At 33.9% G+C, this 22,464-nt stretch overlaps 1 protein-coding gene across 1 annotated transcript in view; it reads right to left on the reverse strand.

The window, feature by feature from the left end:
* Positions 1–21,100, reverse strand: part of LOC118196530 (ovochymase-2-like) — a 32,422-nt gene extending 11,322 nt beyond the window's left edge. Inside the window, exons 1-6 of the mRNA XM_085809671.1 lie at positions 20,989–21,100; positions 18,411–18,568; positions 11,615–11,855; positions 9,743–9,853; positions 6,219–6,441; positions 3,795–3,918 (exon numbers count right to left, since the gene is read on the reverse strand). Coding sequence (XP_085665797.1) covers positions 3,795–3,918; positions 6,219–6,441; positions 9,743–9,853; positions 11,615–11,855; positions 18,411–18,568; positions 20,989–21,100 — 969 coding nt within the window. The remainder of the gene's footprint in view (positions 1–3,794; positions 3,919–6,218; positions 6,442–9,742; positions 9,854–11,614; positions 11,856–18,410; positions 18,569–20,988) is intronic.
* Positions 21,101–22,464: the final 1,364 nt, after the last annotated feature.

The raw sequence follows: 22,464 nt of genomic DNA on the forward strand, positions 1-22,464 counted from the left end.
TATGGTGCTGTAAAGTTTTGTGAAAAGCTACTAGAATTTAGAAAATTCACTTTCCCAAAACTTTCAAAAAATCGCCAAGTTTGCGAGAATTCAGTATCTCTAAGTCTAGTCAGGAGCCTGTTTATTATATCCAGGGCTCTAGATGAGCTATTTTCACAATTTAAACGTTTCTGGATTCAGAATCACAAGACGTATAATTCTATTTAAGAACAGGTATTTATACACAAAATATGAGGCCAGTAATTTAATTACATAAAACTATAAAATTATTATCTAAGATATAACAAATAAACAAAAAAATTATAAAAACAATATAGAACATTATAACATTTCGCAAAATGGCAATCTCAGTTAAATAGACTCAAAGATTTAAAGAAATTTACAGCAATATGTAACGCAAAAACGAAATGTACACTTTTAATCTGTAATGATCCTTGTTTTCACCAAATAGTGGAAAATAAAGCTAGACCAACTTAATTTTACGCTATTCGGTAGTGGAAAGTAATTTCACAACATTTTTCTCAAACTATTTAGTATTATTATTATTTATTTCGCAATATTTTTCTAAAACGTATTTAGAAAGTAATATTGCAATATTCTTCTTAAACTACATTGCAATATGCAAGGTTTTAATTGACATGGAATGACATTTTATAACTACAGTTATTTGCATAATATTCTTTTAAGTAGCCCTTCATTATATTGTTGAGTGAGTACGATTTCGTTATGAATTGAATGCACAAGTCCGATGAAAAATGAACAAAATTTTATTATTATCACAAAATGCTTAAATTTCCTTAGATATTCGTACAGTATTACAATATATCACAGCAGTTATCTCTTAACTACTCAAACGTTCAACAGAACGTAATTCAAAACAGTTAGAGAAAGCTAATCCGCGAATTCGCTACAATCAACAAGAGTAGTTTTCTAAACAAACTCTTAAAACAACAACTAGCTAAATAACGAATTGAGAAGTTTTTATGCCGCTTATGTAATGCGCCAGAATTTTCTAGTATTTTCTCGAAATCCAAAAGAGATATTTATTTATTAAATATTAAATGCACGTGCTCTTTGTATTTTTTAATTTTCCGGCTTAGCTTTCTTTTAATATTCTTCACGCGCTGCACTGCACGGGGAATAAAACGATTTTATTTACAATTCTACTAACATTAACTATTTAAATACCAAATCCGTAACAATGTAATGGTTAGCAGAGGCTAAGTGTTAATCGTTAACCGTTATACCAAGCAGGAAGAATAATGGTCAACAGCTGACTTCTCCTCACGGATTGGAGGAAATGGCGTTCGCCAAAGTCCTCATCTCCTTTCTTCTTGCTTAAAAGCAAGATTGCTACAGATTGCTACAGATAGCTGACTTCTGTGTGAGACTGACTTTAGTATGCATTTGAGTTCTATGTTCTATGTAAGTAACATTGTTGATAAAGCAGCCAAGGCAATGGTCTCGGTTATAAAAGACGACTAAAATGCAATCGGCCCTTCTTGATGAATGCCTCCTATCACGTGTCCGACCGTTGCAAATAAAATAGTAATAATAATTCTTATTGCTTTTGCCACCGTCTAGAGAGAAAAAAAAAGAGCTCTAAAAATATATGAACTATTTCGAAATATTCATCTTCTATAAAGTGGAAGGTTTCGTTTCACCTAGTTCTAGCAACTTAATTGGTATAAAAATTGGAAATATTCAGCGTTAAATCGGATTTGATTATAGGAAATAAATCTTAACGGATTTAGATAGATCCCATAGTCATTTTTTTTTAAAAGATCAATGCCTTTCTTTCAGAATATGCTTGTTTATCAGAACATGCAATAATTATTTTTAAGCCACTTTTCAAACGCTATCTAAGCGATTCATCTTCAATTCATCTTAGCGAGACTGATTTGGATAACCCATCCAGTCACAAAGCAACGTGTTCCCGGTTTCAATTCCCAGCCAAGATTTGGCAAGCATGCTGGTTGGACAGTATCTGTGAATTTGACGGGTGCATTTAACTTCACAAGAGCGATATCATCTTTCAGAATTTCAACCTTGTTTGCCAGCTGAAAGAATAAGAAAGTATACAGGAAATTTTGTAAAACTCGCACCAGTAGTTTTTTAAAAAATTATCTCTCAAAATTTTAGCTCCTCAATGTTAAGTGAATTTGACATATATTTATTAACATTTCTTTTTTTAATTAATTTTCACAGTTCGAAATTTAACCCAAATAAAAGTCGCAGCTAGTTTTTTTTATTTGTTTTTAAAATTTGTATTTTTTGGTAATTTTTATAAATTTATCGAAAAACGTTTTGTGATTATGAATCTTTAAAATTTTTACTGTCGTAGTAAAAATTTTACTGTAAGTAGACATATTTCTAAGCCCACCTGTTAAAGGATGGAGTATTTTAATTCATAATTTCCCAAGATATACGTGAGTTTATACAGGGTGATTCAGAATTTATCATCAGTATTTGGGGGGGGTAGGGAATAGGAAAAGAAGGAGATTTCACATAGGAATGCATGGGAGCATATACCATGTAGTAGGGCAAAATGATCCCAGTTCAATGATAGAAAGAACACATAAAAAGGAAGTAGTAAGGAAAAAAACATTTATTATCCTACATGTAACATTTCTTTGCATCGGTTTTACAGACTTAACAAGCGGTGCTCGAACTGCTAACCATGTGTTAGAACGCATGACTCACAATGGCGTTGCAAGGACAACCGGACCTTCTGGAATATACCTAGCATTTACATATCTGCAAGTTTATTCCACGTATACCGGTTCATGTTACTTCTGTAAAGCCACCTAGTCGAATGACGACTGGCTGCACACGTCAAACAGCTGTGCTTATGAACGGAAGTTGTGTACAGACAGCGCCCTCTACACCACCATGCGTTCGTCTGCGCCCATACTTTCCTAGTGAAATCTCCTTCTTTTCCTATTCCCTACCTCCTCGCCAAATATTGATGTTGAATTCTGAATCACCCTGTATACAGGCACATTTTGAAATTTGGCATATTTGTTATAAGCGATAATAACCTTAAATGTGGTTTATGGAGTTTATTAAAATTATTTGCAAGTATGAACGATGCACCTTTCTCCTGCTCGTGCACAACGAAAGGGAAAGGAAAACAGTTTACTATTAATTAAGAATTTTGCTAAGTGAATTATTCTTTGTACAAACTTAAAAGTGCTCCAAGATAATTTTTTGAATTTCTTGGTACGTTTTTCCCCAAATTTAACAAAATTCATAGATAAGCATAATTTCAGTCGTAGATCATTGTAAATATCGAAATAAAATAGGTATGTTATTTCAGAAAAATTCCGATTTTGTGTCAAAATACTTGTGTTTGAACAATATTATATATAAATTTGATATATATCCCAAGTAGCGCTTTCCAGATATGAAAAACGCAAGTTACAATTTGTCACTCGGTCAAGTAAAACGGGAGATATAGAACCATCCCATATAATTGCGGCAGAGAAATAGCTTTTAAGCATTTTCAATCATTGCCCCGAAATCATTTTTGAAAGACGTATAATGTGTCAATGTTGCAAGTGTAGAAGGTGCTGAGCAAAATAAAGAGGGCATTGCTTCGAAAAAAGATGGCAAACTATGCTTTACAGAAATACATTATGTACGGCGTAGACACAAACTTTGCATATACCGAAAAATCAAAATATTATGTAAATTACTTTATTGCGATATTCATTTTATTGCTAACAGTTAACGTAACATTCATGCTAACAGTTAACGTAACCTCTACCAATCGTATTGCTCTCTGAACTCACCTCATCATCCTCCAGATCTGGAAAACCTATAATCTTCTCGGCATAACGGATCTGCTCGCCATTAGCCTTATTGTATTTATGATGGGCTCCAAAGTGAAGCCGAAACATGGAAGGTTCTGCGTTGCTATGAAGAATAAGATATTTCATCACTAACAAGATAACATTACTACAGCCAACAGTTAGAAAAATAACATTATTTTAGCATTTGGAGAAAAGAATTGACGGGAGAATTGTAATGAACGGAAAATTAAAGAGCTATAGATTTTCGGAGTTTTACTTGATTTGGAACCGGTAATTAGTTCAATAATTCCAACAGATGTAAAGCGAATTATCTTTGTGTCTGGAATAACACAAAGTCATGTGAAAGTTTAAATAACCTTTTTCTTTAAACAGACTTCAAAACATGAACGCTCGTAACAGTACCAACAGTACCAGCCACAGCTCGAAGTGATGTAACTAAACATAAACGTCAAATTTAAGCTAAACATGTAACAGTAATCAAAGATTAGACAGTTTAAATAATACTCGAAGCGGTCTTAGTATTTCTACTGGATGTCAAAATCAAATTTGTCGGCAGCGAATGTAACGCAAAGCTGAATGCTTGCAATTATCAAGAGCTAGCAGGAAGTAAACGTAGCGTGCAAGCTACATCAGGTTACTTGCCACAAGCCTTGGGACTAATATTGTTAGTTCAAGAGAATTCATTTATATTTTGAATTCTGTTGAAATAAAAAGGTATTGAAAAGGTTAATTTTAACCATAACCTTTTCAAGACTTTGCAGTTACTTCAGACATAGCGATAATTCATTTTACGTCTGTGGGAGGTTATTGAACTAGTTATTAGTTCTAGATCAACTAAAACCCCACATACTGTAAAATTAGATTATTATCGAGGATGTTTATCATAACGTAAAAAACGGTAAAATTCTTTTACAAATTCGTTAGCTGAACTCAAATTAATGTGAGGCCTTATAACACAAAAATGATTGTCAGTCATAAAAAATATGACAACCTCAAGATATCATGTTTGCCATAAGTGATGTCATGATATCCTCAAGATCTTACTCATAATATCTTCAAGATTTTCCTCACGGGATCTTAACACACACTTAAGACATCCAAACACATTCCTTAACATTCTAAACATATTCACTCAAGTGCTTAATACCGCCTCCCAATTTATCGCCAGGATATCCTGGTTATACAGCGCAAGGAATACTGTGAGGATGTACAGTCCTACTTATCAAATCCTCAGGCCATCTCGAAATATCCCTTTAATACATTTTCCCTTTCCTAATGTCACATCTAAGTATATATACAGGACATTCTCGAGGAAATTCGGTAAACCCAAATCGCTAAGAAAACTGAAATTAAACATCTTCGATATGTTACATAAAAGTATATAAGCATTTATATTATATAAAGTTACCTTGTAATAATGCAGTTCGAATGACCTCAGGATATTAAATGATAAAATACTGAAGACTAAAAATCAACGTCTTCAAAACATCGCTACATTTCAAAACAAAACTACCTAAACAAGAGTTCGTCCCTTTTCAATCAGGATGCTAGATTAAGAAATCCTCAGCACAGTTGGGGAGTTAAAATCTTCAGGATATCCGCAGTATAGCTCGAGATGTTGCAAGTTAAACAGGGCATCTTGAGGATATGCTGCTCTATGGAGGATTTTCATTCTTTTTCAGCGGCACTTATAAAAACAATTATTCTAATAATTAGCAGTTACGCGGCCAGCCTTCGTCTGGCTTTTAAATGTACCGAAAAATGCCTGAAGGGAACACTAAACATTAAATTTAAAAACTACGCAGAATTTTATTCTGCAGAACAACTTAATAAAAAATGTATTACATATAACAAAATTACAATGAAATAAGCAATATTCCTTAATGCAAATATTATTATTTTAATAAATAAATTAACCAACTTCCCGTTGCCTTCCTTCAACAAAGGTCCAGTATCCAAGAGAAACATTAAATTTAAAAATCACACAGAAATATCGCCCTAATTTTTTCAAGTGGCAACAGTGCTGATTTTCCAACAGTCAGCAGTCCAGAAGACAATTGAATGAAAAACTGATGCCAAAACCACATTTCTAAAAGAATGAAACTGATGATGCCATAAATTCGAAAAGATAAAATAAAAAGCAATCTGATTCGAATTTTGAAAAAATCGCTTTGAGGTGCACTGGCTCTTGTCTAGATGCACCTACTATATACCCAATTTCGTAGTTCTGGGTCTATTAGCTTACGTGCAGCATGAACGAAAGACACACAGACTCTTTTATTATATGTAGAGATTAAGTTATAATGTTATTATTATTATTAACATTATATATAGTTATTAACATTATGGATAGTTATTTAAATGTAAATATATGCATTTTTCTACACGAAACGGAAAACTTACTCTAGGAAACAGTGAGCAGCCGTCAGAACCCACTGTGAGTTAATAAGGGTTCCACCACAAAAGTGAGCGCTGGGATCGACGATAACTTCTTGGAGAGAGACCTGCCAGGGCCAGCTATGAGGGATGGCCTCCTCACCACCCACTATTCGATCTGGACTGTAAAAGCCCGTCTTTGGTTGGATCGGGGTGTTGCCACACTCGTTGCTAACGACGGTAGGTATATCTAGACAAAACAATATCATGTTTAAATAAATTATTGCACATTTTCAAGGAGCTTAAGCTAATTTTTCAGAAAAAATTTACAAATTTATATTACAAATACGTCTCCGTTTGTGAGAAATGTAAATGGCACACATCTTCCTACTTCTAACGCCTTTCTTTATTTTAAAATGGCCGTTTTCTTAAACATACATTGAAAATTTACCATAGTTTATATTTTAAATGTACGCTTTGAGAATGCATTATATACATTAAATTAATTTATAGATATTGCATAGCCCTTTGATTTAGAATGTATCTTTATCATATACAAATGGAATGTGATATAGGTATAATCTGCAATGTTTTATCATAAAAACTAAAAGGATAATGGATAATTATACCTGCAGGATAGAACTACCAATAATCTACGCCATGTCTGGCATACATTCACTGCTTAAGCGATAGGCAAACAGCAAATTAACACAGAACAAAATCCTAAAGAAACCAAAAATTAGTAAGAGAAAGTGGCGTAGTTCAAGTAAATGCGCAGTACTTTAAGAAATTTTCGCAGGATGGCTTAAATACCACAACTGTCACAAATATAAGGCATAAATGTTTTCAGCTCCGTTTATACCTGTTAAGCAAGGATGTAAACCCAAGCTTAATTGGGCAAGGTAAATTTGCGCATGGAAATGTGTCTACACCTATTTAGTTTGATTGCTTCTCCATGGTCGATTCTTGTGCCATCTTGTCGTAAGAAAGTTGAAATGACCTAATAAAGTAGAGGACACAGAAATTTAGGAAAAATCCTTTATATCAGTTTCCATGATATATAGCAAGGTCTGGCTGCACAGCAACAAAGTTCTTCTTATGCTAGTTTCTACAGTTAATAGATCGTGGGGAAAATCTCCCTTAATCTCGGAAGTCTAACAGATCCTTCGTTTACAATGATGTTGAAGTATTTTCATGCAGCATTTCAAAATGCTGCAGAAAAAGAAAATTCTGTTTGAGCTCCGAAATTATAATAAGAGACGTTTGCTTATGTTATACCAACTGCTACTGCTCACTTTTAGTTTCTTTATCACTGAATACATTTGAGTATTCTTTCGCAGCTTTTAGCAATGTCTTCATATCTTTATTCTCGAAGAAAGCTGTAGAGAGGAAAAGCAAAGAATATATGTAAGTTCAAATGACCACTTAATGCTTCATAAAAGCAGTAACAAACTGACTACCTTAGAGAAAATAGTAGCTTAGCAGACTTAAAAATCAGTATGTGCAATAGTGTATTTTCAGCAGAATTAAAAAAAAGCTGATGTGGACACCACGTGACTTCCTTGCACGGCCTGGTTGACATTTTTTTTGCTGCATTTCATTGAAACTTATTTCCTCGAATTTCATTAGAGATATAGTTCTCATTCAAATAATTCAATTCTCACTTCGCGGCAAGGCAAAAATATATAAAAACTCAAAAAATCTTCATTAAAAATTGTAAAATACAGAAAAGTCTATAACACCAAATACAGTTAGAAACAAGAAAAAGAATTAAAATTAAAATCAGAGTTTGTGGACAGAAATAAGCCAATCGGCCAACGGACAGGAAGAGAACATTTTCAGTGACACAATTCAAATTTAAGTTTTGGTCAAACTGGGCCAAAAAACTCATAAGTTGGTGCACAAACTGATTTAATTCACTATTCTACTAAAAGTTTCAAACGTAAACAAATGGTGACCTAGTTGGCCTAACGTCGGTTAAACTTTTAAATCGTTGATAATTCTACAACTACTGAGTGCAGATTAATTAAAGGCATAGAAATCCTAGCGGAACGTAATAACAACGTAATTCAATCACTTTTAAAGCAAAAATTTCACAATTTACAAACATATGTAAACAGAGCTCAACGAGTCGTCTGAATGAGAGGGTAAAAATACTGCGTTGAACTATTTTCTTGGAGCCACAGCTCCTGGTAACTTTTAGCGAGCTCACTACAACATTTCTTCCTATTATTTCATATTTTTGCAGCATTTTGCGCAAAAAATTTTTAAGACCAAATAGGTCTTACAACTCATTACTTGTTAGCTTTTCAATTTCTATTTCATTTATATATATACGTTTGGTGCTGCCGATTGCAACAAAAAAGAGTTGCACAAGTACATGTTGTGCACCTCTCTTGTGCAATCCCACACACAAAAGTTCTTGTTTACATCCTTAAATTCACATACAAAACATCTTCTGCTTGTTGTGCAGTCCCACATATAAAACTTCAACATTCTACGGAAAATCGTTTCCAAGTTACGCGAGATACAAACGGTACGGATGTCTGTACGTACATCACGAGGGGGGAAAAACTCTTCTGAATCCGTTTTAAATTCAATCTACAATCCTTTTTGAAAAAAAGTGTCCTTTCTTCTGTTCGTACGTAATAGATGTCAAGCTAAACTAGCTTGTCAAGTTCAAATGGGTTCAAGAGCAGTCAAAATAGTTATTTTCATTGAAATATGATACTCGAAATTTTTCGTGGTCCAAAAAATTAAGTATAATTCATGAAATGCGGAAGAACGAGTGAGACACAAGCCCACTAAGCCTCAAGCAGAACTTGAGCTTCTTTGTCTTTTAACAGACAAAAAAGGAGAAAAAGAAACCCCTGAAAGACAGTTGCTGTGGAAGAGGATTCAGTATCTAAACGACATCTCTTCTTCATAACTCTCCACTTCAAATCATCCTCGTTGTACTGCGAAATTAAATTGAATTTTATTGTTTTATCTGATTTTTTATCGCCTTAGATTTAACAATTTTAATGTTATGACATTGTGGGCAGAATACTGATGCATACATTTATATAATCAACCACTTGTGGGACAGGCATGAATTGACCCATTTTATATAAATTCATATTCGAGAAATAGTTTCAGTTTACAAGCATTTCGAGTGACGATAGTTAATTCAAAATTGTTCTGGTAAACCGATATTTCTCTATAAATCAAAATTTAAATAAAAACGGTAAATTTATTTCAATTGTATCTACTCATTCTACAGGAAAACTCGGTTGTTATCAATATATCTCCTCAACGGTAATTTGCTAGTTCCTAAATTTCCATGTTAAAATGTTCCATGTCCTAAATTTCCATGTTCCTAAATTGTTAAATTTTCTATTCTAAATTTCAATAAACTTCCACTTTGAGAAAGAGGTTAAAAACGTTGAAGTTGCAAAATGTCTTTGAACTCCTTACATTGCGAATATGTGACATAATGAATACAAATAACAAACGAAATTTTGCTTACAATTATTTAAATCGCTGAGTATTAACATTTTGCAATCACTTACCACATTCCTCCTCGTCTGTTCCATCTTCACAGTCATCCTCGCCATCACATTGCTTACTTTCAGGCACACATTTTCTGTTCCGACACACAATGTGTTCAGGTGGGCATATCTCTGCAAGATGTGAAAGAATGTGAAATACTTCGAAGACCATCAACAATTTGATAATTTTTTTTTTTTTTTTTTTTTTTTTTTTGTGCTTAATCAGCTCAGTGAAAGCTTAATTCTGGTAAGATTAGTACCAGGGAAGTATCACAGATTTTGACAGCAAAAGTAATACAGATTGGCAAAATCGCTCTCTTATGACTCACCGCTCACTAGCAATAACCTTGATGAAAAAGATCCGGAACGAGGGTGAATCAAGAGCGGTTAGCGAGGATAGGATGAAGAGCAAAAAGAATTGACCGAAGAGTTGGATCGGGAACAATTAGCGAGGTTGGAGGAGAAGATCGAAAAGAATCCAAAGAGCAATCGGATTGGAAGAATCGAATCAGTCAAATACCTACTCCCTGATTCTTTTAACTGCAATTCTTAAAATCTCGTTTCTACACAGAGCTAACAATAAAATTTCAGAATAAAAAATTTCGGTAAGTTGGGAAATGGTATATATTAAACCCACTTTTAATATGGGAGGATAAACATTCTTTTGTTCCCTAAAATATGAATCGAGCTTTCTTGGCACGCTTCTAACAAGAGCTCTGTTCTTTGTTTTGCAAATCATTCGCTCGTTCGCTCAGTAACGGGAATCAGTTCGCGAACGAATAGCAGATCTATACTCTTGGCACGCTTTCGACAAGAGCTGTCCGCAAACTATAAAAGAGCTAAAACTTCATTTTCTGGAATGGAAGTGATTTCGCTCGTTAAAGTGAATCGGTTTTTTGAATCAGTTCCGGAGCGGATCATTCAACACTATGAACATAAACATATCTGATATTTTAATATTAATTTTTTAAACTATTCGAGTTTATAAATGATCCTTATACAGCAACAGATAAATTGTTCGTTTGAAGTTCAAGAATTACTTATCAATTAATTTTTTTTGAAGTGTATTTTTTTTTTTTTTTTTTTTTTTTTTTTTCAGTAACAAATTTAATGTAGTCAGAAAAGTTGAAATTCTTCATTAACGTTGAATCGTTGCATCTACCAAATTTACTTCTTAAAGTGTATGTACTTATTATATATGTAGCTATACATAATTAATATAACGGTTTGCTTATATATACGTAAGATATAGTAAGGAAATCAAATATGTTTATATGCAAAATATAAAATATGAAACAAAGTATAAATATATGCAAAATAAATATATGCAAAATATAAAATATGAAACAAAGTTATTTAAAAATTTATTGCCAAATTGAACTTAATTGATACGATCCATTAATTCTTTATTCTGATTGCACATATCCCTTATTCAAGGGTACATCACGCTTTTTCTGTAGTTCGTCTACTATTGCTTTGGAGGCTAAAGTCATATTCATCCGTAAAGAGAACAGCCCGCATTGATCAGCCAGTCCATTGATCCCGTCCAGTGGAAATGTGGACGTGCCCATCTCAAACGTTCCCTTTTATGACGTGACCTGCAGTGGCAAGAAGATGGCTCGTCGCTTCGCTTGGAGAACTCCTTCGTGAATCTTATGAGTGTATGCGATCGAATGGTTGACAAATGAAGAAATTCAATGATATTATGATCTGGAATAAGTTCATGGCTATTTGAGCTAATTTTTACCCTGAAGTTTTCATTTGTTTACTTACTATATTGAGCTTCAAATTTATACTTGATGATTCTATTAAACAGGTATTTCAGTATTCTGCTACATTGCTGAATGATTCATTATTTTTACTAAAAACGTTAATAACACTAAATTTTCTTACCTAAGAAAGGTGAAGCTTCGTAGTAGATATGGAATCCTCTTCCAGATCCCATATAATCACTCATAAAAGTCAATTGCACCAACTCAGATCCTTCTTCCAAGATCAATGGTCTCGGGATTTCAGAGCCACAAAAAAGTCCTATGGGTATTTGTGTACCAAATTCGATTGCCACTGTGAGACTATCTTGGTGACAAAAATCTGAAGGATCAATATCCAAGTCCTTGAAAGTGAATCGGATTCTCTATGGATAATTCAAAGTACGATAACTTAAGACAATGAGAGATAGAACACATTATCTTCTTCTTATCGAATTCTGCATATTAATACATATTTATAAGTCAGAGTTAAAAATAATCTTAAAAGGGTCATAAGAAGTCAAAATCATCTAGGAACACTTGATCTGCAAGTTACGATGAGTCCACTCAACTATACTGCTAACTGGAAGCAGTGTTCTTCGAAAACCATATCGTCGTTGAAATTAAAAGGTTTAAAGATATCGCAGTTTTAAAACATCGTCGTACACAGACAATATATTTTTCAGGCTTCAAATGTATATTCGCATAATGATTGGTGAGCACAAGTAGGAATAAGAAATATTTTACCTCTATATTTACTACTCTACTTTTTGATTAATTAATAGTTTTTTTCGCTAAAAGAAGGAAATTTAAGCTTTTAAAATATGAAAATGAGTAAAACATTAATACTACTTTTAACAGTTAATCGAATTTTAAATTTATATATTTAGGTATTAAAAGTCATTCCTTATTTAATCTCTTTTATAAAATTGTATTATTAATCATCTTCCCTTTTTTAAATATTTAGCCTATGTTTCATGAAAACCTACCAGTACAACATTATAGAAAAAATCATTTAAATGACGAATTTTAATAGTTAAGCCCATAAATTTGAAATTCTATTAATTGTTATACATGGCATTAAATTTTTAGTTATTTTCAGCTATTAAATGCTTGCTTCCTTCTTGCCTTTTCAGAAAAGAAAAAAAAAGTATTAATCCAAATACATATATCTGCGATGTTATCATCATGCAATGAATTATAGAAGTTTCATTTTTTTCCATCAGGATATTTTGTAAGAAGATGTTTTAAAAATGCAATGTTTTTGAATCGCTTTATTTTCGATGACAATGTTTTATACCTCGATTGTTTTAAAACTGCGATGTCTACTCCTTGCTTATTTTTTCTTGAGGTGCTTTTGCAACCATAGTTTTGCCTAGCGTTGTTTTCTCCTTGACTTTACCGCGATGTTTTCGCCTGTAACCGTGGGTTTTCGCCTGTAACCGCTTGTCCGTCACCCAGATTAAAAAATATGATGTCAGCAAACAGTAGTTAAAGGTGGTTAACTGATGGCCTGGTCAATTCTTCCCGTATATTGGGGAATAGGGGTGACTGGACAAATCACATTCTTTCAGTTCAGTGCTAAAACTTTAGTCAAGTGAATTCCTTTAGGTGAACTGTGCAGACGTCGAACTCGAGGAAAGCGCGGCTTTTCCTTTAAATGACTGTGCGTCGGCGTTTCAAGATTCGTAGTCATCTAGTGTAAGAAGTATTGCAGATCAAAAGTATATTATTTGTGTGGAAAAATACATTTTATCCAAAGCCTTTAGATGGCGTCATATTCTCCCAGCCATATTGAAAATGCACTGCTGGCCATTAAAATTGTAACACTAGGAAGGAATGATCTGACGGACGTCAAAATTACATGAAAGGAAGAAGTTGGGATATGCAAGTGATTAGTATTTCAGACCATTTAGACGACGCTGGAGGGAGAAACGACATCTGAAACACCACATAAAAGAAAGGTTATGCAGTGGATTTCTTATTCGGAAAGTGCTTTGTAAGATTGGAGTTTTCTCAGAATATCGTGTTATGCCTCGAATAAGAAGAGAAAATGCTTGCCAGCAAGTTTCGAAATTCGATAGAGGCAGGATTGTTCCCTATTGAAAGTGTCGAAAGTGTAGATTATTGTTCCGTGATATCGTCGGTGGCACTGGCTGATATCCAACACTGTCATGTGAACATGGAAACAATGGTCCTACTGAACTGCACGCAGAATCTCAACGCTAACGCCAGAGAGCACAGACATATTGTGAAGTCAGCCCTGCAAAACCGTACGACCACATCACGGAACATTAGTCAGGAAACGGGTATTTTTGCAGCACGCCCAGTATCAGCTCGTAAGGTGCAGCAGAGTAGACTATCAGCAGGGTGAACATTACTTCGGCTTCCCTTGACAATTCAGCATAGAGAGAAATGGCGACTCTGTTGCGCCAAACGACAAGGCTGGGTACAAGAGTGTTCCAATGTCACCTTTTCAAACGAGTTCCGGTTCTACGTGCAGTATTCTGATGGCCGTATACGTCTCTGGAGTGTCCGAGGAAACGGCATGTTGTCTGCTTACATTCGTTATACGCATAGGGGCCCTTCATCTGGTGTAACTGTTTTGGCAGCCGCTGAGATAATGACATACACATCTCTAGTCCCGATCGACAGTAATTTGAACGCCAGATGGGTATATTTCTGACATTTTACATCCATTGGTTGTGCCCTATCTTCGAGGCCTCCAAAGCCATGTTTCAACAAGATAATGCAAGACCACATGCTACACGTCCTGTTCTGACACAGGGTACTCGATTGCAGCCCTGGCCTGCAGGTCTCCTGATCTGTCATCCAATGAAAACATCTGGTCATGGGTTGCTGAGAGACTGGCCTTTAAGCCCTCTCCAGCTAATGCGGTTGATGAAGTGTGGCATAGACTTGAAGCAGCATGGAATGCTTTGCCCATTTCTGTCATCCAAGTCGCTTTTGATCCCATACCTAATGGGATAAAGGCCGTTTTAGTGGCCAGGTGTGACAGCTGCTTCTACTAATTTTGCCCCCGTGTAAACCTCCAAAATGCTTACAAATTACATGCCATACTGTTTTCGTGCAATAAGTATTCCGTGCAATAAGTTTTTACCTTGCAATAAGTATAGTTGCTTTCCTTCACAGTGTTGCAATTTTAATGGCTAGTAATGTATGTGCATGCAAAACAGTATTTTGAAGAAACATAATGTGTCTTAAAGCAAATAAGCAATACTATAAAACTGTCAGATATTATTTTGGAAACTGATAAGAATTCATGGTGAGAGGGGAAGAGCTAATTGACCTGTGAAAATAAATTTTATGCTCTGGTGATTTTTTAAGATGCGAAAAAAATAAATAAAAAGGAGAGAAAAGGAATGATATTCGAATATTAAATTAAGAAGCACGAGGAAGTGATATCAATTTTCACTTTTATTTACAATTATTCTGAATGTCTGAAGCTAAGTTTAATAATAATAGACTGAAATTTTTTCAGCTGTGGTTTTTTTGTCATGCCTTAGGAAACAACACTACTGGAAACTATTGTTTCTTCATTAGAAAATGTGGTATGAAAATGCGGATGTGTATGTTGATGGGTTCAGGTTTATTTCCTAGTAAATACTAGGTCCCAGCTGAGGTCGAATGGATAAAACCGCTGAATAATAAGAGTTGGACCCCGGCGAACGGGTTGGCTGCTTGAATGGTTTTCGCGGTTTTTACCATGTACAAAGTGAACACAAGCCAAGTTCCTTACAAAGCCCTCCACGAATGCACCATTTGCCTTAGAAAGATAGCCCACGTAACCTTAAACACAATAAATTCTTTTCATGGCTTCTCATACCGTAGTTGCTACCTGTAATAAGTGTCAAATTATATAAGAGACATATTTTCACAAAAATATTTTCTTAAAATATAAATGTATTTTAAGATATTTATATGTAATATGTTAAATGAAATTTTAAATTTGGAATCTTATGTTGACAGTAAATTAATTTAGTTTATAAATGTGTATAATAATTGCAACTACAGTCCTACTCCACTTAGAAATCAGTATAATTTAGTTTTACTTTTTTTTTTTTTTTTTTTTTTTTTTATTTAAACCAGAAAGTTTTAATCTTTAATATCAAAACTTGATTATTTTTCAGCAATTTGGTACTATCAGTAACACTATAAAAAATTTCCAATAATTTGTTTCACATTGTTTTTCTCGTTAATTCATATTTCAAATGAATTCAAATTTAAATAATAGTAACGAATAACTATCATAATTAATGCGTGCAATGCATGATGTTTTCAAGAACAAAATACTTTTATATGTAATGTATGATATGTTTTTAACTAATTATTTTAATGAGTTTCAATATTGGCTTGAAGATGTTCCCTTTTTCGTCAGCAGAAAATTTTCCATTGCAATTTTCAGTGTTTAATTTCATGTGGATATTACTGGCCCACATGAAATTTCATGTAGGTATTAGAAAAGATGGGAGCAGCACCAGGGAGGAGAACCTACAAGTTCTTTCCGAAAGGTACATGCTCAGTTAATACATACAGCGAAGCACAAACTCAATTCTACACTGGCCATGGTCCCTTCCCACATTATCTTAAGAGATTCGGCAAACGAGCATCAGAATTATGTGAATGTGAGGCGGTAGGTGATGCAGATCACTACCTCTTCAACTGACCACAAAACCGATAAACTGTGTTTAAAAATGCCAAGTAGTGAGTACTGACCGCAATGGACGGAGCGGCAACAAGCAGACGAAAACTAAAATAGAGGAGCTGATCAGGCTATGCTCAGCAAGGTATTAAGAAATTCTTTCCCTCCCTTGAGAATTGTATCTTCGCAACATAATTTTAATAGCAAATCAAAATACTACAACAACTGAAAATCAGCACTAGAAAAATAGCTCACCCCGTGGAATAGTAACAGGATTGTAAGAGAAAAACTATTGTAATGTAAGCATATTACTATCCAGTTTGTATGTACTTGATAAAAATAATATTGTAAAGCAGTTTAAAATGACATTGAAAATCCAGTCAATGCGTAAATGAATTACGAGTTTACTTTGATTATCTCAGTAAAAGTATTGTAAATATGAATTCAGATAATGTTTAAATGTACACATAACTGTCATGATTTTATGTAACTATCACATGTAACTTATACAAGAAAATGTTTGTAATTAACATATCTATGCTTTTACACAGGCCTTGTATGCCCATGTAACATTTATATTTATATTTTTATACGGAAGAAATATTCCATTCTGCCAGGATGACTATTAACACTGTAAGACTTTGCAGGGATTTATATTTATTTTAACAAATAATTTAAATTTTAGTTCAGACTTTCCTATAAGCCTTCATTCCCTAATTGTCAGTGCCAGAATAGTTAAATTTGGTAGTGCGCGTGGAAGAAGGCAAATTCTGCTTTGAGGAGGAAAGTTTAAATACCGAGGTTTTAGAAGGGAAGTTAAAGAGTTACGTTCTAGCTGCCGTCTCTGCCGTAGGTACGTTTGCTGGTTCAAGTGACTTAATTGCATTTATCTGCTGTCACTAGTTTTAGAAGGGGGTTGAAGTTCGGGATCTTGTTGAGCCCTGTAGGTTAGTTTAGCACTTGTTAAACATTTCAACTTTTTGATTTTCAATTACCTGCTTTTCAGTTACCACACAATTAGAGGCGAAGTTTGTTAGCGTCGAGTTGACGCAGTGTAAATTTTTAAGAGTTAATAAAGGGTTTGAACCCTTCTTCTGTGTAGTTTCTTGCTACTCCAGTATACAGATAGAAGTTAACCCACCTGGACACTACAACTTTTACAACAAAGTCAGGTCAGTGGTTATCTCAGGAGGCGCTCAGTGTTAAATTAAATTAAATTAAATGTGTTTGACAGACAGTATCACGGAATAAATTTCTGAATCCTTTTTTTATGCATTTAATTCGTGTAATTGTCGATAGGTAATGTAACAGAAAACCACTGAAAAGTAGTTTTTGATTTTAGATGATGTAAACAAAACTAGGACGTGAAGTTATCCTTCCTCAAGAAGCATTTTGCACCTGAAGCAGTGAAACCTGTGTCAGATTCTCTCGAAACATTTCAAGTCCTTCGTAAAATACGCAACAATCAGTACTGAATTTTGTTGAATGGTGTTTTTCAAATTTGTCAACAATATGTATTTAAAATCAATGCATTTCGAAAATTTCATCCTATGTTCTTTTCTAGATAATATTTTTCTTTTGCACAGAAGATATAAAAATTTTGCAATATGTGATGGGCTCGAGAGTACTTTTCATCAGAAAAATCTCTACATTCTAAATACGAAGGGCTTCGATATGCCTTGAGCAATAATGAACTACTCTGTGTGATTATTTCACATCCAGTTTGTAAAATATAGGTTAATTAATTAATTATGTTATTATTTAAACTATACTATCAGTTTTACTTTTCTTTAGCTTTCACCAGAATGTAAATTAATATAAGAATGTATATAAGAATAGAATTCTTAAAACTTCAAGAGAGAGCTTTTGCAATGACACAGATCATCCTATTCCTTTTCCAGTTCTGAAAATTATACTATCCGGCGTTAGAGATTCTCTAGCCGAGTTACTCGCGTTTTTATAGTTTAGAGCTGAGCCAGATCGTATTAGCCGGTACATTTGTAAAGCTCCAACGTTAATTTACTTTAAATTTTAATTCATATTTTATGTTAATCCCGCAAGTTGCGAAGATAACATCTGAAAACACAAGTATATTAAGTTAAAAGTTTCAAATAAAAATATTTGCTTAAATCTTCTTTATTATGTCCATAGCTGTTTTACTAGATGAGGGATAAGTTGTCTGACGGTCTCAAAAGGGACTAAGTAGTTAAATAAGTGAAAATAGCTTTAGAAGTTGTTTATGCAAATAAAGAAAATAAAGGATTTTTTTAACACTTACATAATTTTCTGGGAGGCGAAATTTGTAGTAGCAAGTAACTTCTGAAGGGTATTCTCCTTTATCGTATAAAGGACTGTATATGTGGCCAGTAGAGTTGACTACAACATCATAGTAAACTGGCTCAGGGCAGTAAATGCTTGATTGGTCATCTTCATCATCTATAAATTGTAAGAATGATTAATATGACTTTGGGCGACTTAGTAAAAGGCCTTTGTTTTCATTTTCATTTAAATGGATATACTGGATAACTGCAAAAATTTTACCTGTTTTTTAGTCGAAAAAAAAAACTCCTGGGAAAAATTAAAGCAATTATGATTTCATGTAATTGCCAACATTATACAAGACCTCTTGCCATGTAGCCGGAGGTAGCTAAACCCACATTTTCTATAACATTATAAAACACTTATTATTCCTCTGTTTTAGTATAAAAAATCTGATGTATACACCACATGGCTTCCTTGTACGGAATATTAAGTTATACGCATTTTTCTTGCATTTCATTTAAACTTATTGCATTGAATTAAATCTACTTCCTCGAGAGCGCATAAACCCCAATAGAATAAATGCACTCATTAAAATTCACTATATTTGTTTACCATAGTGACACTCTGGGGCCACGTTCCTTTAACAGCGTTACATTTCATTCATTTTCTAACTCAGAATGCACAAAATTTATATCACCTGAAGAATTATCCAATCGTTGCCACATGTTCTATTCAAATATTATAATAAATCTAAAACGATGTATAAAAGAAATTAAACAAACAAACAAAAAAGAAGAAAGAAACAGTTTTTTACAGGCGATTCAGTATTTCTGATTCAATTAATTCAGTCCTCACTTCGCGACAAGGCTAACATACATAAAAATTCAGAATGTCTATATTAAAAATTACGAAGTAAATCTTAAATACTTATTTCTTCAAATAAATTCCAGAATGGATTAAGCATGATTTAATTCGCAATAATAAAAGAAGGCGTTACGTTTATTGTTGCGAAGTTTAGTTTCTCTAGATTGGCAACAAATCCCTTATTCTGACGAGTTTTAAATGAAAGCAAACATGGCCACCATGGCAAAAACTATTGCTCGCAGAATAACTAAAGGCATAAAAACCTTAACCGGAAGATAAGAACAACATAATTCAATCATTTTTAAAGCAAAAAATACACAATTTACAAACATATAAGAATAAAGAAAGTGAGCTCACTGAACCGAGGAACATAGTGGATATATATATATATATATACTTTTGGTGCGGCCAATTGTTATAACAGTTCTATATACAAAATTTCAACGTTCTGAGGCTACTTGTTTTTGAGTTATGCGAGATACGTACTTACGTACGTACGCACAAACGCCACGAGCAATTATCTTCAGAATTCATTTTAAATCAATTTTATAATTTTTTGGGGAAAAAGAGTTCTTTATTCTATCCTTACGTACAGATGTCACGCAAAAACATCGTTAAATAGCATTCGATAGCGGTGAAAATGGATATTTTCGTTGAAGTATGGTGCCTGAAACTTTTCACGGTTACAGTACTTCCTTTTTACTTCGTACAAGGAAGTAAAAATGTTTGTAATACTAATTTGGCAGCCTTTTTAGACGAAGATTTATGAAACGAAGATATGTTATAACGGCAAGATGAAAGAGAACTCTCTGGATGGATTAATACTTTCTAATAAAAATGCAGTAATTTTTGTGAAGTGGTTAAAGCAGCATGAGATGTGGCATTATCATGATGAAAGATAAAGTCTTAGCTATTGAAGAGTGCTTAGCAGCTTAGATGTCAATCCTGCTGCAGTTTGTTCAATTGTAGTAAGCAGATATCTCTAGTTAAAGTTTGGTTACGTTCCAATAGATTATTCTCCTAAAATCCCTTTAGCAAAATCATTTTTGGAGAGTAGTTCTTGTTTTGAAATAGACGTCATAATTTTTTAAGCCGTCATATAGTCCTAAGGTATTTGATATTATAATAAAAGTACGCATTTTTAATTTTTCGTTGCGATGTGTTCCAGAAATGGTTAACATTTCTAATAACAAAGCAAAGAAGAAACAGTTACCAAGTCTCTTCTCTTAATACTTCGGAGAAAAAAGATGCGGAACCACTGAACAAACTTCTGGATGAATCTGAGTAGCTGCATCCGTCTATGGCTGCTTTTCTATCTATCGACAATGTTTTCACTTGTTTACAGATGACTTTACTGGGCTCTAATCTAATTGTCTTTGAAAAAAATAACTGCTAAATTGCATTTTTTCATAACTTTAATAAATTAAAACTTCTTCTACTATATATATTCCAATCAACTTAAAATCCGTTTAAAAGTACTCATCAGAACAGTTGCATGTCAGGTATATTATAAAATCCATGACAACTGCAACGCTATATCGTGTTGCTAACGTTTCTCGTGTTACTAATGAGGCCATCTAGCATAAGAGTAAACATACTCTCACTCTAGCAGGCTTCAGTGCTGATACAAAGGTAGAGATGAAACGAAAGTTTGCTTGTAGGCGTTTTGAAGTTTTATTGCAGGCCAGTCTTAGTTTTAACTGTGGGCACGTGAATTAATCCATCTGTACCAAGATGGGCGGCAAGGACACGCCCTATAAGCCATGTTAAAGTTAGAGATTCATCTTGCCAAGAACCACTGTGTCGATCTTCAAGTTGGATTTGGTGTGCTGGTGGAGCCATGGTGGACTATTTCCACCACAAAGTACGTGGCGGTAGAAGTTCAGGCTCAATATCACGAGACGCAATGTCTGCAGAATTAACAGTGGTAAATTAATTTAACAGGTAACACTTTTATAATTTGAGATGTTCTATTTGTAAGAAACGTTTTTCACTTGTACGGATGAGGGGATAGCCAAAACAGAGTTATCTTGCAATCTGTCCAAGCATACATTTCAAAACGCAAACTTATTAAATTGCATAAAAGAGATCAACACAATCTGGTCAATTAACATGTGACAAAAATTTCTAATCGAGGAAAAGATACTTGCTTTATAGGCGCGAATTTAGTCTTTGATACCAAAAGATTAACAAATAACATTATCCGTGCCATTGCATTTTTGGCGACAATAGATCGCTGTTGTATAGGCAAGCGAAGACGAATCGCCAAATCCATGTAGTTGAATAACATTATCCTTTGTAACTATGACACATCTCGGAATTTCACAATTTTTTATTTGGCTGAACTTCTCTTGAAATTTCAACTAGTCGTCGGAGGGGTGTTGGGGAACAACTAAATCTCAGTCACACTTATGTAAACATAGTTTATTTTAATCGGTATAATGCAAGGAGATAGGAGTCAGTATAATGTAGTATAATCAGTATACCTCGAGGTATACCTCGAGAAGATAAGAATGGGGACAGATTCTGCTAATATTTGCCTCTTTGTTAACGGTGCGGTGAATGACAACGTAGCTTTAAAACTGAAGGCATCTGTAGATGCATTCCTAAAAAGAACTAAAATTTTCGACCTTAAATTAGGAGATATCGGAATCGGAATTCAGTGAACAATATTCCTTGAATTCAGTTAAGAATTCTATAGAATATGAATTCCACTTCATCAAATGAAAAACAAGCGGATATGAAATCGAAGATATCGCAACTGATACTGCATCATTAAATGTATTTGCGCATCCTAATATATCCGTCCATACATACATTCTCCTCTAATAGATACGATGCAACTGGTTCTTCCTTGGTATCTGTTTGAAACAGCTAGTTCCTAAAAATGAAGTTGAGGAAAGATGATATGTAACTGTTTTCAATTGGTAAGTATTTATCACTTAAATTACATCGTCATAATATCAGTTTATAATTGTGATCGTCAAGGGCTACTATCACCTGACGATGCATCTCAACATCGGAAAGCAATGTTTGGAAATAGAAAATTGATCAATATCTCGAAAATATCTCTTTGTAATTTCGGATACTCCCCTAAAAGTGAATTCAGTGCTATACTCATTTTCGATTTACAGAGTGCATCAAATAATACTCTGAATTTTGCCGTTTTGCTTGAAGGTATTCGTAAATGATTGCGTGATGAAGAA

This window comes from Stegodyphus dumicola, chromosome 2 (genome assembly GCF_044657685.1).
Source record: "Stegodyphus dumicola isolate Sdum_Otavi_A_Nest chromosome 2, ASM4465768v1".
NCBI classification, from domain to species: domain Eukaryota; kingdom Metazoa; phylum Arthropoda; class Arachnida; order Araneae; family Eresidae; genus Stegodyphus; species Stegodyphus dumicola.